This window comes from Silurus meridionalis, chromosome 15 (genome assembly GCF_014805685.1).
Source record: "Silurus meridionalis isolate SWU-2019-XX chromosome 15, ASM1480568v1, whole genome shotgun sequence".
NCBI classification, from domain to species: Eukaryota; Metazoa; Chordata; class Actinopteri; order Siluriformes; family Siluridae; genus Silurus; species Silurus meridionalis.
In genome coordinates, this window is record NC_060898.1 from 19,468,212 (window position 1) to 19,485,075 (window position 16,864).

Consider the following 16,864-nt stretch of genomic DNA (forward strand, 5'->3'; position numbering starts at 1 on the left):
ATAGAAGGTAAATGTCAGTGAAAATATAACTGATTCATAAAACATGAGCTTTTCACTACAGTTACAGAACTTAAAATACGGTGCTTAAAATACAAAAAAAAATTAATAAATAATTGCCCACCCAGCAAATAGCTTTAGCATGTAGGAAAAAATTATTTTCTTTAGGGGCTAAAAAAAAATCCTGATGGATCAAAACCATGTGGATTAAAATGACACCCTCCCCATTTGCTAGCACTTTAAATTCAGACAAGGCCTATTCAGTAAAAAACAACAATCGGCACAAAAGCGAGTGATGTTTAGCAGCCGAAAACTGCACTTATGCATCTGACAGTCATGCGTTTCGGCTGTCTAGCTCCGTTTCATTCACCGTACTTGCCGCTAATAAACTTTGTCATCCGACTCATTTTTTTCTGCGTCACTTAGCCAGCTGAGGACGACAGGATGAGTCGCCAGCTGCCAAGTGCCAGCCTGAACGGCGTATTAAGAAATATGACAAACCGACGCGGAACAAACAATCTTTCGTCTCAGAATCACAAAAAGGAGCATCAGATCGTTTGTAAAAATGCATGCGGATACGCGGTCCACCTATCTGCTATATTACAATACTTTTTTGATATATGATTGATGGCTGTAGTACTGGAAATAGCAGGCTGGTGAAATAGACAAACAGGGTGACTGGGAGAGAATGAAATTAGAAGTCAGGGAATGCATTCTGCATGGACTGTATGCGTTGCATTTATTGTATGGCCATTTTATGTTTTTTTGTTGAGTTCATGGATCAGTGGCTGAGGACTAAGGTTGCAAAGAGGAGGAAAATCTACATAAATTCCAAGAAACTTTCCAGAAACTTTATGGTAATTTAATCATGGGAATTTATGACATTTCAAGTTGGAAACTTACCAGGAATTTATGGAAATTCAGAAAACTAATAAAAATGAAATGAATAAAATCATTGTACTTTTCGTTGTATTGTACTAGGAAACATTTAAAAATAAAACTGCATTGGTTACACATTACAGTCATGTTTTCTATCTTACATGAGGAGAATAATGGGAACTTTCATATAATACAGTTTGCTATAATGCAGCATTTACTTTCAGCCCATTGCGCACAATCAAGCTCGATTTCTGACCCCTCTGGATTAAACTGACTGGTTTGAATAAGAGGATGTTCATTCATTAAGTCATAGCTGTGACTTTTCAGTAAAAGGTATAATAGGAATGTTCCAGAAAAAATTAAGGCTAAGAAATTCTTATGGAATCTTATATCTAACTAAAATCTTCCTTTTAATAATGATCATTTCAAACTTAAGAAATTATTATCCTTTTTCAGGTTAAGGGAAATATTTAACTTTAAGGAGGGATGATAAGACTTCGTGCAAAGTGATGGTTATGGCTTTAAATGAAAAATAAATAAATAAATAAATAAAAGTTGGCTTTGTGCATACTGCTGGCCACAAAATAAATTAATACTTATGTAACCCCTTATACAGAATTTTATGTTTTCCAAACATAAAACATACCATAAAGAAATCCTATTGACTTGCCAAGTCAAGACATGTCTTCTATGTCTCTTGTCTCTGCGCTTAACGTTCATTTGTAAGTCTCTAATTTGTACTACGATCTGTTTCACTATTATTTTTTTTGCACGATCACACATTTGGCCCCCTTTTAACCCACAGCTGCTGTGCATGTAAATGTACTAAGCAATTAAATGGAAGAACGTTCAAATGTGAATTCTTGAGCCTTGATTACTTTCATAAGCAGGTGTCATGAAATGCTAAAAAAAAAAAAATGTAATTGTTGAAAATTTGCAGTTGTATCTAAGGAATAAAACATATCTTGCGTTCTACCTACTAGTCCTCCTTCATTTCTGTAAAAACCAGACGCCTTCTGTAGACGCACATTACTCCCGGAGCTGAGAAAAAACGGTTTGAAATTGAATACCTCAACTTACAGAAATATTCAAAGTACTTATTTACAAGCCATAAATTCACCCAGTGATGAGAGTTATGTTTTAAATAAGTGAGTTCAGCTACATTTTATATCTGATTGTATATTACTATGTATTGTTGCTATTTCTGATTCTTATTTCTGTCTTGATTGTGGTTGAATCAAGGTAACTAACTTATTTTCTTTCTTCCTTTCCAACATACATAAGGTGTGTAGGATGTGCTGCATTAAACCGCTCAAGTGGAACCGAATATCTCGCTGTTCCCTCAGTGCACAAGGAGGAAACTGGGGTAGAACAATTTCATAAAACAAGATTATGTCAAGGCAGTGAGGAATAGAGAGAGATTGGTTTACACCAATTAGAAACGAGAACATTAGAAACTTGTTTTGGACCTTCTCCAACATTATCTATAACAATAATGAGTAAATGGATAGAAAATATTACTTTTGTTTTTTTTACATTTGTGACATGTGGCAGACAATTATCCAGTGACTTGGTTATTTTGGTTCTACAGCTGAGCAATTAAGGGTTAAGAGCCCAGCAGTGGAGCTTGGTGGTGCTGGGATTGGAACCCATGACCCTCCAGTCAGAAGCCCAACATTTTATCCACTGAGCTACCACTTCTACCTCTTATATAAATAATAAGCAGTGTAAATACCATTTTTAACAAATATTCAATGCTTTTACATGGTCAATGGGCTAGCTTATGTATGAATGATGCAAATTATTTGTGTCCCACCTCATAAAATATGCTTAGTGTTGGAAAAAGCTATGGTACAAGAGTAAAAATACGCTTCAGGTCTTAAAGCAAAATAGGAAACTTGTACTAGTCCATAAAAATATCTAAAATGATGTCAACTCTAAATGTGATTTATGCATTAAAAAAAAAAAAAGAGAGAGATTTAGGTTTTCAAGATGAGACTTGTGGGTTTTTTATGCTTGTTTTGCACCTGTAGGCTTCTATTAGACCTCCCTGTCAAAAACACCTTTACAGTCTGTAAAAATAAATATATATTGAGGGGGGAGAAAAAAAAAAAAAAATCAAGTAAACACCTGGATGCACTTGAGAAGAAATTATAACCATTTCCATGTAGCTTAATATTGACTTCGTAATATAATCTATTAGTCTACCCTCCTTTTCATTTGGGGCAGGGGGGGTTGTAAATGCCAAGCTGGATTTGTGAGTAATAGAACATCTGAAATTACACATTCATACACTTTCCAGGCAGGCCTCATCAGCGTCGGCAGAGAGATGAATACAGCAGTCACGCATATGTAAATGCGCCGAGTGATGGAGCAACAGGGAGCAGCTGGAGCGACACGATCTGAGAGAGATGTTGGACCTGGCATGCTTAAACAGGTGGAGGCAGTAAAATTAGTTATTGTGAACACATGATGGGAATTTTCCAGGCAGCTGGCATCCACCATTACCGTTCCACTGGCAGAGAGTGACAGAGTGGCCGAGGGTAATTGTTCTTAATTATTGTAACCAAATGAAGGTCATAGAACAGAAGCAATAACAGCCACAGGGAGAGGAAGAGGAGGCCATCAGCATACAAATACGCCTCAGGTTCTGTGTAGTCTCTTTTCTTGAGGTAGAGCCGGATTTACCTTCTTTTTTTGGCCAGGGTGAATGATTAATACTTGACAGATTAAACCAGCATGATAACACATACCTTTACTTTACAGTACAGTAGGACCACCTGTATCCACGAGGGAAAAGTTCCAAACCTTATGTCTGAATCTCAAGGTAGAAGCAAACACTATATACTGTACCTTAAGGATGGTCAGATGCACAACGGCATAAAAGTTACCGATGTGATGCATCGGTTTTAAAAAGTGTGCATCGAATAAAAACGTAAAAAATGATGCATCATTATACAAATTAGCATCTGTAAAAAACAATGTATTTATATTAGGGTTGTATTTAACATATGTTTTACTGATGTGCCAAGTCTCAACTCTCTGCCATGATGCAAACATCCGGCAATTAAACCGTCCGTGTGGAAACATAGCAAAATCTCCTTTTGGTGTTCTGATGATTTATGTAATATAAAAACAGCAAAATTACTTTAAAATATTTACAAGAATATTTTGTCTTCATGCTCTATTCGGAGTTTGGTTTCACTAGTAAAAATCCATGTATGTTTTGATTAGAGTATTAATAACTTGGAAAGTATTAATTCACGGTACATTTAGAACAGATTTTTCTATTGCACAGTATCGCATCGTGTTAAATCAAATCGGATCGCACTGCATCGTAATGGGGTGAATCATATCGCATCGATAGCTGCTTCATATGTATCGTTTCATTGGCTGTGCAACGAGATGCGAATCGAATCGCCTCAGTTATGCAGATGCACATCTGTACAGTACATAACTATCAAACTTCATTTGTAAATTTGCCACAATAAGACAACGATGCTCTAAAGTTCAAAAAATCGTGATCAACATTGAGTTACCTAAACACAAGCACCACAATACGTTTACTAAGTGACCAATGGCTCGTAGCATGAACAGCGCCACATTTTTTACCAGCTTGCAATTTCAATGTATTTATTTAGTGTATATTTTATCCACAACTTAACAGGGTTTTTTACAGTATCTATACAAATGGGATTACTGAGGCAGCAAAAGACTCTCTAACAGCTAAGTGTTTCCTTTATACAGTCTTCAATAATACAGCTTTAATAATAGCAAGGCTAAAGTTCGACGCCAGTCCTGACAGGAGACCTGTGAAACTCATAGTTAATATTTGCTAGCTAGTTTCCTGCTTGGTTCTGTAGCTTATATACTAATCACTAGCAATTATAACAGCGTGCACACACACACCTTCACCATGAACAGCTAGCAGTTGAGGTACCATTATTACCCAGTGTATATTAGACAAAAATATTGAATTACTTTACTAGTAAAGTTTGCAAGGTAGACACATCCACTGAAGGACTGATTTAATAAACATAATAGAATTTTTTTATAGGATTTTTTCTGTCTTTCAAAAGTAAAAGGTGTAGAAAAATTATACAAATTAAATCTGACAAAAAAAGTTCGCCTATGGTTCAAACCAAAGCAGTGGGTTCTAATAGCATGGTTCGGCTGATAAGTATTTAAATCTTTTTTAATTAAAATATAAATGCCAGTTTTAATTAATATACATTCTGAGATGCCAGTGGTCCTGTCTCTTTTTTCCAGACCTGCTTAATTCATCCTGACAGTCATATCTCTAGATAGAATTCTCTTCAACTAGATACCCCTCACTGCTCTAAAGATTTGAAAGATCTAAGGGCTAAACGCAAGAACCAGGAGGATGGATTTGGTCTGTAATTAATAAACACTCTTCAATGCTTTCAGATTACAATTGCCATAAACAGTTTTGTATTCAAGTTTCAACCGGTGTACATTTGATAACCTCAATAATAAGGTTTTTTTAAATGGCTTCAAGAGGTGAAAAATATCACTGGAAGACGACAAGAGATCAGGAAGACCTTCAAACGAGCTCAACCACCGTAAACGTCGAAACCGTTGAAACCGTTCGGCCACTTGTGCAAAGTAACTCATTTATGATGCTAAAATGTATATTTGTAATCGATTTCTTTGTTTTAAAAAGCTGCTTTGGGACAGTCTGTTCAAAGCACTATACAAGTCAAACTGAATTGAAAAGGTTTTTATCCTGTACAGTCCAGCAGAAGAAATCATTATTCTGTTACACAAATTCTGTATTCTTGCTAACAAACATTCATTTTAAAAGCACAGTACAACATGCTTTTCCACTACATGAGAGAGGGTATAAATCAGTATCCCAGGTATCCAGGACAACAACAAGTCATGTTCAGGCTCTGGAGGGTTTTTTTTTTTGGGTACTTGTCTGCTGTTGGAGGGGAAAACAACAACAACAACCGGTCATTTTCCAAAGAACAAAACTGTATATTGACTTTTGCCAAGCAGACATTTTCAGTGTACGCCACTTCATAATGATGCAACACATTTCCATGCTACTCGTTCTGAATCTGAAGTATACAGCAGTCACCAGGAGAGAAAATAAAGATGCAACCAGGAACAATATATACATTTTTTTTTACATCTTGTACCCAAACATTTTGTTACATATATACTAGCTTGCCATACATTGTTACGTCATTGTAGAAAATGCATTTACATTTATGCAGTGGTGTAAAGTAATTCTGTAAAAATACTTCGTAACTGTACTTAAATTTATTGGCAAATTTCTAGTTTTACTGAGTAAAAGATAAGCAACTTTTACTCTTTACTCAGCTACATTAATGATTCAATATATGGACTTTTTACTTCACTATATTTTAATTGAAAATGCTGCAACAATTACATTTCGCACGTCGACTATCTGCTGTAGCTTATTTATTCTGCAGAAAAGTCGATCTATCGCCATCTAGAGGGTATCAAAAGGTACTAGGTGTGATTGATCTTTTTTCACCCACTGAAGCTACTTTACGAATTGGTACGAGTTTTAAGACTAACGTGCCACAGATCCAGTCGCTTTCGCCGGATGTCCTCCATCAGACACCTTAAAACCTGGCAGTAGAAATCGCTATTGACAGTCTGGTCTTCTGGATCACTTATGATTCGGTGAGGTTCTTTTGCTCTTGAAGCGCATGCCACTCGAAACACCTCGAGCAACTTATTGCCAAATCATGTCAAGCGTCTGTGTCAGTTTCACACAGAATTTCACGTTTGCTCTTTGCTCTAACTTGCTGTTCATGATGAGATCGCAGCCATGGTAACGATCGTGGTCGGATTGTACACCGGAAGCTGTGCAAATGGAGCTGCAGGACGATTATTTTTGGCACACTGGCTTAGAAAGGTTGCGGTTTTCCCTGTGACTGCGCGTCCAGCCTCGTGCTGCCATCTGTTGGCGTGTTACAAAACTGATCTCAAAACTATTTAATACTCTATTTAATAAAAAGATTTTTATTTTGAACATAAATAAGCCGCACCTGTCTATAAGCTGTGTCTACACTGAAACTAATGAACTTTACAAAGGCTTTAACGAAAGACAGTGACTAACACGGCTTGTATCTAAACAGTAGCCTACCAAGAAAGTCATTGTTCACTGTCTACCTCCTTCCTTTCACAACTATTTCTCTCGGGAGTTTATCTTTTGGGATCGTCGTGTGTTTAAAAATCACCATCGGTGAAGCTTTTCTCCCGATGCCGTGCAGCTCAGAACACAGGTGAAGTGCTTTTTTTCATGCCCGGTTGTTTGTAGCGTGACGAATGATTCGCATTTCCTGTAATCAGTCCGAGTGAGCGGCAGGTCAAACGTCAGAGGAACCTCATCCATATTTATGATATGGTGCGGCCCGATTCAGTGGGAGCGCATCCGGTATTAATATAAAGAATTTCATTGGTTCACCTGAACCCGTTCAGCAATTTCATTGGTCTAAATGTTATGGGGCTCAGTGTTTTGGCTTGAAGCTTGTGAAACCGGGAAAAACCCAGGAAAAATCCATATATTAGCCGCTTCATTGTTTAAGCCGCAGGGTTCAAAACAGGGGAAAAAGTAGCGGCTTATAGTCCGGAAAATACGGTAAGTGAAAGTGGAGATACAGTAAAAAAAAAAAAATAAGTGCTCCAATTAAAAACTTTCACTTGGGTACATTAGAAGGCAAATACATTTGTACTTTTACTCGAGTATCCAAAGTACTATGATTTATAGCTATAAAGTTCCTATTATCCTTTTTGTCAGAAGATTAATCAACTACGTTTATGTGAAAAGACCCATGTTACTCTCATGAAACCCATGACCCAGAAGATTTCTGAACAACAGGACACTAATGCTTTTACAAGGCCGGTGGGCTAGCTTATGTATGAATGAATTAAAAAGCAAAAACAGTAAGTACTCCAGGATACTATAAATTTGCCTCCAACGTTAACAGAATTATGAGGAGCTATACATTTCTAATAAATGGTACAGAACATCAGCATACCATGATAAATCAAACCTTTTAACAAAATTAAAAAAATTAAAAAAAAAATTCCATGAATCAAAAAGCTGCCTTTTTTTAAAACCTTCTTTAGCCTTCTTAAGCCTTTTCGATTATTTTTCTTTGTGTAATAGCCAAGGTTGAAATTTCTTTCGAGACTGCAGATCTTAAAAGGAGTGTAAAAGCCCTGCCTTAACCTCTTCATGCTTGTATAAACCCAGCTGTCAGGCTGTTTATAGAGTAAGTCAGTGGAAAGAAAAGGAAAAAAAAGAATGCAAGCAGGGCTAGTGGTTAAGGGCAGGGCATACAGGTTGCACCCTCAGCTCCAAGGTGTGGAAATAGAAACATTCTGTGACTGTAGAAACGTGCTTATTGAGGGTTCGGGCTCAGTGGCCGTGGAACGCCAAATTAGACCAGACAGCTCCAATTTCAGGTGACAAGACGGACATCTATAATGAATGAAGCACTATTGCATCTGGTGGACTCGCTGGACTGGAAAAGTAACAGGAGGGCGGAAGGAGAGATGAAATATAAAGCAAACCCAAACAAATTGAAAAAATGAAGGATGTGCACAGGAGATGCGCATGTGTATTTGCATCCTTCAAGTAAACCTAGTGTTTTTTTCCCCCTCATCTCTAAGACAGGCAGTGCCGCTTTAGTCTAATTACTTCTACTTATCATCAGGTATTAAGGTATGCTTAGTTACAGAAAGGATTTGAGTCATAGAGAGCCTAAAAAGTAACAAAACTTTCAAAACAAGAATAAACTGCAAACAAATTAAGAATGCACCGACACCGCCAAAGGATTCAGATAGTAATCAATTCTCATATGGTCATAAAAAAGGATGTGATGCGAATATTCTTTACCACATGATTCTAGGCAAGTAGGACTGTGTATCAGCAAGAATCTGTCGAATCGATACGCATCACGATACAGGGGTTGCGATCCGATACAATGATATATTGGGATATTTCATATTTTAGGAACAGGATATAATTTGAGCAAATCAGTCATTAAGAGCATAGCAACATGTGCAAACCTTAGCAAAACAAAAATTACCACAACACAGTTTGATCTGCATTCGCAATAATTACATCGAAAATGACACGGCTAACCCTAATCCCTTAAACCTATGCCTTCCATTAAACTTGTGCCAGTCTTTTACGCATCACAGCACAGTGGCATCACGTGCACTGCAATACATTAACATAAGAATTATTGTACCCAATAAACACGCACATAGTCGGTAAAGACACCTAACATGAAGTGGGACTGATGATGATTATTGAATTAAATTATTAGCATTACCATGAGTATTAGGCTAGTGGTAGAAGCAAGATCTGAGTACCAACTAGTGTTTTATATCAAAAGCTATAATCCTAGGGAGGCAAGAGGGTAGAAAAAGTTCATTATTTATTCTATAACGGAAGAAAACATGGTCAGGCATGTCCTGCCCTCTCGCAAATGCAGTCTCTGCTCTTAATTTTTGGCTTAAAGAAGAGTGTGTTTTCCCACCTGAAAAACAAACCGCACATAAAACATATTGCCGTCGGCGCAAGTAAGTCAAAGCTGCGTGCCGCACGCTGCAACAAGTTGGTTTGCATGGCCGACCTCCCAAAAGGAAGCCTTTTCTGAAGCTGGCTCACAAGACAACCCACAAAAAGTCCAAGAGCATAAAGTACTGGAACAATGTCCTGTGGTCTGATGAGACTAAGATAAACTTGTTTGGCCCAGATGGTGTCCAGCATGTGTGGCGACACCCTGGTGAGGACTAATAAGAAAATAGTGTCTTGCCGACAGTCAAGCATGGAGGTGGTTGCATCATGGTCTGGGGCTGCATGAGTGCTGCTGGTACTGGGAAGCTGCGGTTTATTTAGGAGACATGCATTCCAACATGTACTGTGACATTCTAAAGCAGAACATGACACCCTCCCTTCAGAAAATGGGCCAAACGACAGTTTTCCAAAATAATAACGACCCCAAACACACTGCCAAGATGACTGCTTTGCTGAGGAAAGCAAAGGTAAAAGGTGATTGAGTGGCCAAGTATGTCTCCAGACCTGAAACCTATTGAGCACCTGTGGGGCCTCCTGAAGCAGAAGGTGGAGAAGCGCCATGTGTTTAACATCCAGCAGCTCTGTGATGTCATTCACTTTTGTTGCCAGTTATTCTGACAATAATGGCTGTAAGTTGGGTTATTTTCTAAAGACAGAAAATGTGTACTGCTGTACAAGCTGCACATTGACTAAAATATATCCGAGTTTTATTTCTATAGTATTGCACCTTGAGAAGAAATACTGAAGTGAGTACACATTTCAGCAACCATTGTAGTGAAATACTGTACAGTATAGGGACAAACATTTCTGGACACTTGACCACGTTTTTTTTTTTACATCCGATTTCACATTTAGTCCTGCTGTTATAAAAAAACTCCACTCTGCTAGGAAGATGTTCCACTAGATTTTGTGGAGATTTGTGCTCATTCAGCCACAAGGGTGTAAAGTCAGGTACAGATGTAGGTGAAGTGAGGAGGCCTGGGGTGCAGTCAGCGTTCCCATTCATCCCAAAGGTAGGGTCAGAGGTCAGAGCTCGGTAGCAGGACATCTACCACTCCAACTCATGTTCATAGAGCTGGCTTTGTGCACAGGGGCGTTGTTGGTTTGTTTGTTTAATTTTTATTGCCATGTTAGCATCAGGACTAAATACATGGCAGACACAAGGTCATCATCAAATCCATAAAACATTAATTACTATATAAAACATTTAAGTTTTTCCTAGCAGTATTGTACGAATTACAATCCAACAAGGTGTTGAATAGTTACAGAAACCTGACATAAGAGCACAGGGGCAGCGTCATGCTGGAATAGCTTCAGGTCTCAAAGAGAAGGGAAAATTTTGTGGTATCAGTTTAGGGGAAGAATCACAAATGGCCAGAAAAGTCATGTCCAAATACTTTTATAGATGTAGTTCTATGTACATGCATGTTCTTATGGTTTAAATACAGCTTAAATTGAGCATACTGTAGACGAGGCATTTATAAGCCTTTATGCTCAAATATTTTTGATATTAGTACATAGAGGATACATGTACACACTTCACACAAAGAAATCATTTGTTATCTGTGCCAAAGACTCATTTATTCTCTGCCAACTTAATTCCCAACTGTCGCTGCAACAAGACGCAGAGACATGAAGCAGTTCTGCACCTTCTTGTAGAGGAGAGATATTTATATTCACATCGTTTCCTTTTGAGATCCACTTATTCTGCAGTTTTCTCCAGACCCACTTCCTATCCTGCTTAATCCCCCCCCTCCAAAAAAAAAACCTAAATCCATGCCCGTGTTTACTGGTTGGATTTTCGACCTGCGTACGTATCAGACCAAGTAAAACATTCATCAACATTAGGGAAAAAATTATATTTTTAAGGAACAGCTTAAATAATTTCTTAGCTATTTTTAGCGGCTAATTGCGCGCTGGTAGAATGTCGGCGGATATTTTGTCGCGAGTTCTCTAGAGCAGAAAAGGCAGCTGTGAGAATGGAAATGTCAGGCCTTCAGTGTGGCGCAAGATAAAGCGCTTGATAAAGCAGTCACTTGAGGGACATGTACAGTCCAGTGGATCTCACACCGGGATGCTTTCGCCAGAAGACTGAGATGAGGGTGTGATAAGACCAGGGCAGATTTCTTTTACAAATATGATATAAAAACCACAAAAAATTCCCAGACATACAGTATATTACTGATTTATTGATTAGTAAAATCATGGAACGATTCCACGTGGTCGAAATGTTCATTGTTGAGCGGCACAGAAAAGCAAATAATGATAAGGTGTGATTTTAAAATTATAACTATTTCATTTAACAGGAAGTAATGGTGTTGTCAGAAAATATACAGCGAGTCCCAATCATCTTAGTACTTCACTAGTCAGGGACCTGATCGACCACTTAAGTTTTTGCGTCAACTGCAAAAAACATTTGCTCTTTAGTCAAAAATTTTGTAGTCTTAGTTTGTTTGCACTGACTTTCGGTGGTAAATGATGGTTATTTTGCACTATGTAGCTTATGATCCTGCTTGAAGTGCCATGACAGAAACCCCTGTGATTAGGTTTTTAGGTCATATGAATTTGTTAGCTTAAATATGTGCTATTTTGGGGTAAAGGAAAGAACTGTTAGTTCGAACAGTTAGAACTGCTGAGGATCATTCTGCCCCTTGTTGAATATGTATTGTGCAATACGAGTCATCAGTGTCCAATGTGTAGTAAGCCAGGGTTCCTTACCAGTTCCTCAGCTCATGCACACCATGTACACATTCACAGTGTAAGAAACTAAGGAGCTGAGTGAGGTGCACCAACAGTCAAGACAAGAAAATGTGTAGTAGAGGACGAGGTGAGATTTCTAGGTGTTGTTGGCTAACATCAGAAAACCCAAAATACCTAATCAGTCAGAAATATAAAAATGTTCCATCTACTGTGTATATTGGATATATAAAGAAAAAAAATCTATCATACTTTTCTGATTAAAATGTAGAACCGCTAGGCAAAATGTGTAGCGGTTCACAGGTCTTTGCTGGAGCTTGACCCGAGCTGCTCGACTCTGGTACTGAGTTCACGAAGCAATCTGGCTTCCAACGGCCTGACCGACTCTTTGTTTCTAATTAGCATGCTGCAAAAAACCTGAGCCTCATTATTATGATGTTTAAATGCTTGCAAGATTCAGTTGATTTATCATTCCAACATTTCAATTACATACATAACGCTCTATGTAAATAGTAACAAAATAACTTTCTTTCGGCTTCTTCCATTAGGGGTCGCCACAGCGGATCATCCGCATGTTTGATATGGCACGTTTTTACGCTGGATGCCCTTCCTTATACAAACCCTCCCCATTTTTTCAGGCTTGGGACCGGCACCAAGAGTGGCTGGGGTTGGTTCCCTGACCAGGGATCAAACACGGGGCCGCACCGGTGAGAGCGCCGCATCCTAACCACTAGACCACCATGGACCCTGCTCCATGTAAAATAGTACTAAACAAAAACAGTGCTCAAATAAATATGTTAATAAATAATTATATAATCAAGAATTGATAAATATATCGCTCTCCATGCAGCGTGCAGTCTCACGTGTAAAAACAAACAGCATGTGACATCGGGGATTCGCCTCTAGAGGCCGCTCTTGTAAATACAGCAGAATGGAAGCCAGAAAACCTAACGGCATGGTTTTTTGCAAACATCAGATAGTTCCAGCAATCAACTATCGGTGCTGATTAATCTGAAAAAAAAGCAATGAATTGGGCTCAAGACTGCTGACTGACGCTCGCTTCACCCACATCAGTGGATGTACTAACAACCTTGTGGCTGAATAAGCATAAATGTCCTCTCTTCACTCTCCATTCTTTTAAGATGTTCCACCAGATTTTGGAGGTTATTATAACAGAAAATGGAGACAAAATGAGGAATTGGATGTTCAAAAAGCATCTCAAGTCTACAAACTGTTGTCTATACAGTGTTTATCAGTAAGAAAAAGAATTTCACAGCTAAGAAGCTCTTTACTAAGAACTGTTACCACATGATTTGAATGGATAGTACGACTGCATACAGTGTATGCAAAAGGAACTCAATAAACCTGGTTTTCATTTAGAAAAATATTCGTTCCGCTCAGAGCAATAAACTCATTGTAATTTGTGTGCGTTATTAATCTGCACTCACTCAGTGATCTCCTCGGTAACCGTGTGCTCCACTTGGAGACGAGAGTTCACCTCGATGAAGTAGTGCTTTCCGTTCTTGTCCACCAGGAACTCAACCGTGCCGGCGTTCTCGTACCCGACCTGAGGGACAGAAAACAGAATTAAGGACCACACAGTAATAGTACACACATACGGCAAACGCATTTAAAAGACATGAAAAAGAGGCGTCAAGACGGTCTTTCAAAACCCACCAAACGTAATTAAGACCATCACAACAACATTAGGGCAAAACAGTAATGAGGTGAAAAATAAATAACAGGCAACGCTGGCAAATTTTATTCAGCAAAACTCAACATAGGTTTATGATTTAAACAGAAATATCAGCGCACCCGGATTTTTATACGTGGTAAAAAAAAAATATTGCTGGACCCTTAAGGCAAATGAGATGATTAAACATTTAAAGCTGACCTTTAAAACTGCTGGCTGGCTGGCAGCATGCTTATAAAAAGCAAAAAAGGCATAGAGCAGGCTAGAGCACAGCAGGTAATCGGTTACCACATCTTCGCCCCTCAATAGTCTGTCCTGAACCCAAAACCCAGATTGCATCGCGAAAGGACTGCGCTCGTCTCAGCAGAGCGCACTTTCACACCGCTCTGATCACATGGCTCAGCTCAAATCCACAATCAGCAGTGTGTATAAAACACAGCCGGCTCCGACAGAACGGTTACAATATACTCGGCCTGGATTCATTAATCTCGCATTATATAGTCATCCAAGTCGGGAGTTGGCAATTAAAACGTGGCGGCCAGCCATATAACTATACGGTACTCTTCGCTGTAAAGCCGCTGTTCTGCCTCACATTGCACACCATTTTCCAGGATTGAATTATCTGGTTATTGAATATGAGAAATACTCCAAGAGCCTACTCATTCTCCAAAACCAATCTCTATAGTCTAGTAAGGCTGCCATCCTATTGTCAGGAGGTCACAAGTTCAAAATTCAGCAACAGATCTGTGCCCAGGCTTCCATGTAGGAAGGAATGAGTTCTTTTCGCTCCAGTTTATTAGACACTAGGCGTCTATTCGTTAATGCATATAAAAGAGACTACCGAACCGCCGAGCAGCATGATAACATACAACGTATCGTGTAACAAACGGAAAACATGCCAGGATGCCATTATTATTTTCACAGAGCAGCACGGAAGTGACACGCTGAAGTGCGTTATTGCACCTATACCACAGCAATCTGCCAATGATTACAAATTTAATGTTGCGGAACGAGCGCATGACAAGTCTGTACTCGTTTTGCTTACGTTACAGAGACGCTAAACAGCTGTTCGCTCAACGATCTGTCCTCCTCTCTGTCTCGAAGTTAATGAGACAAAAACGCAGCTTGTCTTTTCGCCGGAAAAAAAAACCCTAACGCATCAACTCCTCTGTGCTGAACACTCACCTGTGCCGAGAAACTTTTCGGACTTTTCACTGCGACTCTTACAAAGTGCAGACACCAGCAACTTTTAATAAAAGTTACAGAAACTCAAACAAGATATATATATACACTGTATATATGGTAACACCACATTTTAGATGTTTATTATAAGGCTGAGATTATGTGAAACATCAAACATGCGTCCCGGTGTCACAAAAGTCACAAAAGCACAAGAAATCTCACAATGCCGCAAAAGAACTCCGAAAACTCCCACTTTTCCCAAACCCTACTCCATGTCATCAGCGCACACGCTCGATCACTGTCTAGACGTGGCGGCTTTGAAAACGAGAAGCAGTCAGGTGGGGTAGAGATTACTTGCATCCTCCATCCATCTCAAGCTTAAGACACTCACTCGCTCATTCTGATAGATTCTACTGACAAAAGGAACAAGTGTGTGACGAAGTGAAGGACAGCGATTTCAGAGTGCACCATTATAAACATACACATCCAACCACACCATACTGAGGGCCTTAGCCGTTTGATAGTCCAGTCGATGTCAGTCTGCATCCACTGGACCCTCATGGTTTGAGCTCTTGACCTCACAGTAATGTGGTTCTTTGCTGTTGTTGGCCCAAGGTTCAGAGGTGTGTAGAGTGAGATGCTTTTCTGCTTACCAACATTGTTACGAGAGGCTAACCAAAAATAGCTTAAACATTCTTGTCAACATGAATCAGCATAATGCTGTTCCTTAGATCTCCTCAAATCTCAATAGAACACAAAGTATTGTGATTAAAATCCACAAAATGTTGACCAGTTAGGAAAGTTTCCATCTCGTGATAAAACCGTGTACAGCGGTACTCAATAAAAACTTGAGTAGCTTCGATAGCTACTTTTTGTGTACATGTTAGGGTTTTAGGACCAAGTTATCAAGAGAAAAACTGGGCAGAGATGTTATGTTTGGACACGTTTTGAAGCTACTTTTCACTGCCACTCATTCAAGTTAATTGGCTGTTCTCGCTCATTCATATAAATCCAAAACATTTCCACACCGGTGTTGCGAATTTGAAACCAAGTCTGTTTGGATTTATTCTTTCAATATGGCTGTCAGAAGACTCTAAACACCAGATATATGCAGGTAATGCATTCTCTTCACCAGTCACTGTCTGTTGGTGTCACTGCCTGGACCACGTTTTCAGAGCTGACTCGACAAAATCAGAGAAAAATGTTGGAGATGGTCATTTTTATGAGACAGACCTACTTGGGAGGTTGGTTATTTATGATGAACGATTTTGGACAATACAATAATTGAGTTGTTTGAGTAATACTGAAATTATGAGCAAGAAGTACAGGTAGTCCCCAAGTAACAATTGTCCAACTTACGATTTTTTGATCTTGCGACGATGATAGTGATAGAAAAAAAAAATTAATTTTAATATCAAGTTCAGGACGTAGTCAGAAATTGCGCATCTCCCATCTTGTGCGATGACTGTTGTCAAGTATTTTGGTGTTTCAAAGCACAATTTTAACTCAAGTAACTAGAATTTAAATATTATATATATATATATATATATATATATATATATATATATATATATATATATATATATATATATATATATATATATATATATATATATAAAATAAATAAATATTTTTTTAAATGTGTCCATTTAACTACACACTGAGCACTATGTTTCCCCACAGACCATTATTACTGATGCACCACCAGCTAAACTAATGCGCTATGAAGTGAAGATGCTGCAAAAAAAATAAAAATAAAAATAGAGAAATGGGGAGAGGAAAAAAAAATGATAATAAATAAATAAATAAACGATAGGCGAGAA

The 16,864-nt window shown here is 38.5% G+C and overlaps 1 protein-coding gene across 1 annotated transcript in view; it reads right to left on the reverse strand.

The window, feature by feature from the left end:
• pcxa (pyruvate carboxylase a) overlaps positions 1-16,864 on the reverse strand; it is a 165,740-nt gene that overhangs the window by 114,147 nt on the left and 34,729 nt on the right. Inside the window, 1 exon segment of the mRNA XM_046868027.1 lies at positions 13,615-13,733. Within this exon segment, the coding sequence (XP_046723983.1) occupies positions 13,615-13,733 (119 nt within the window).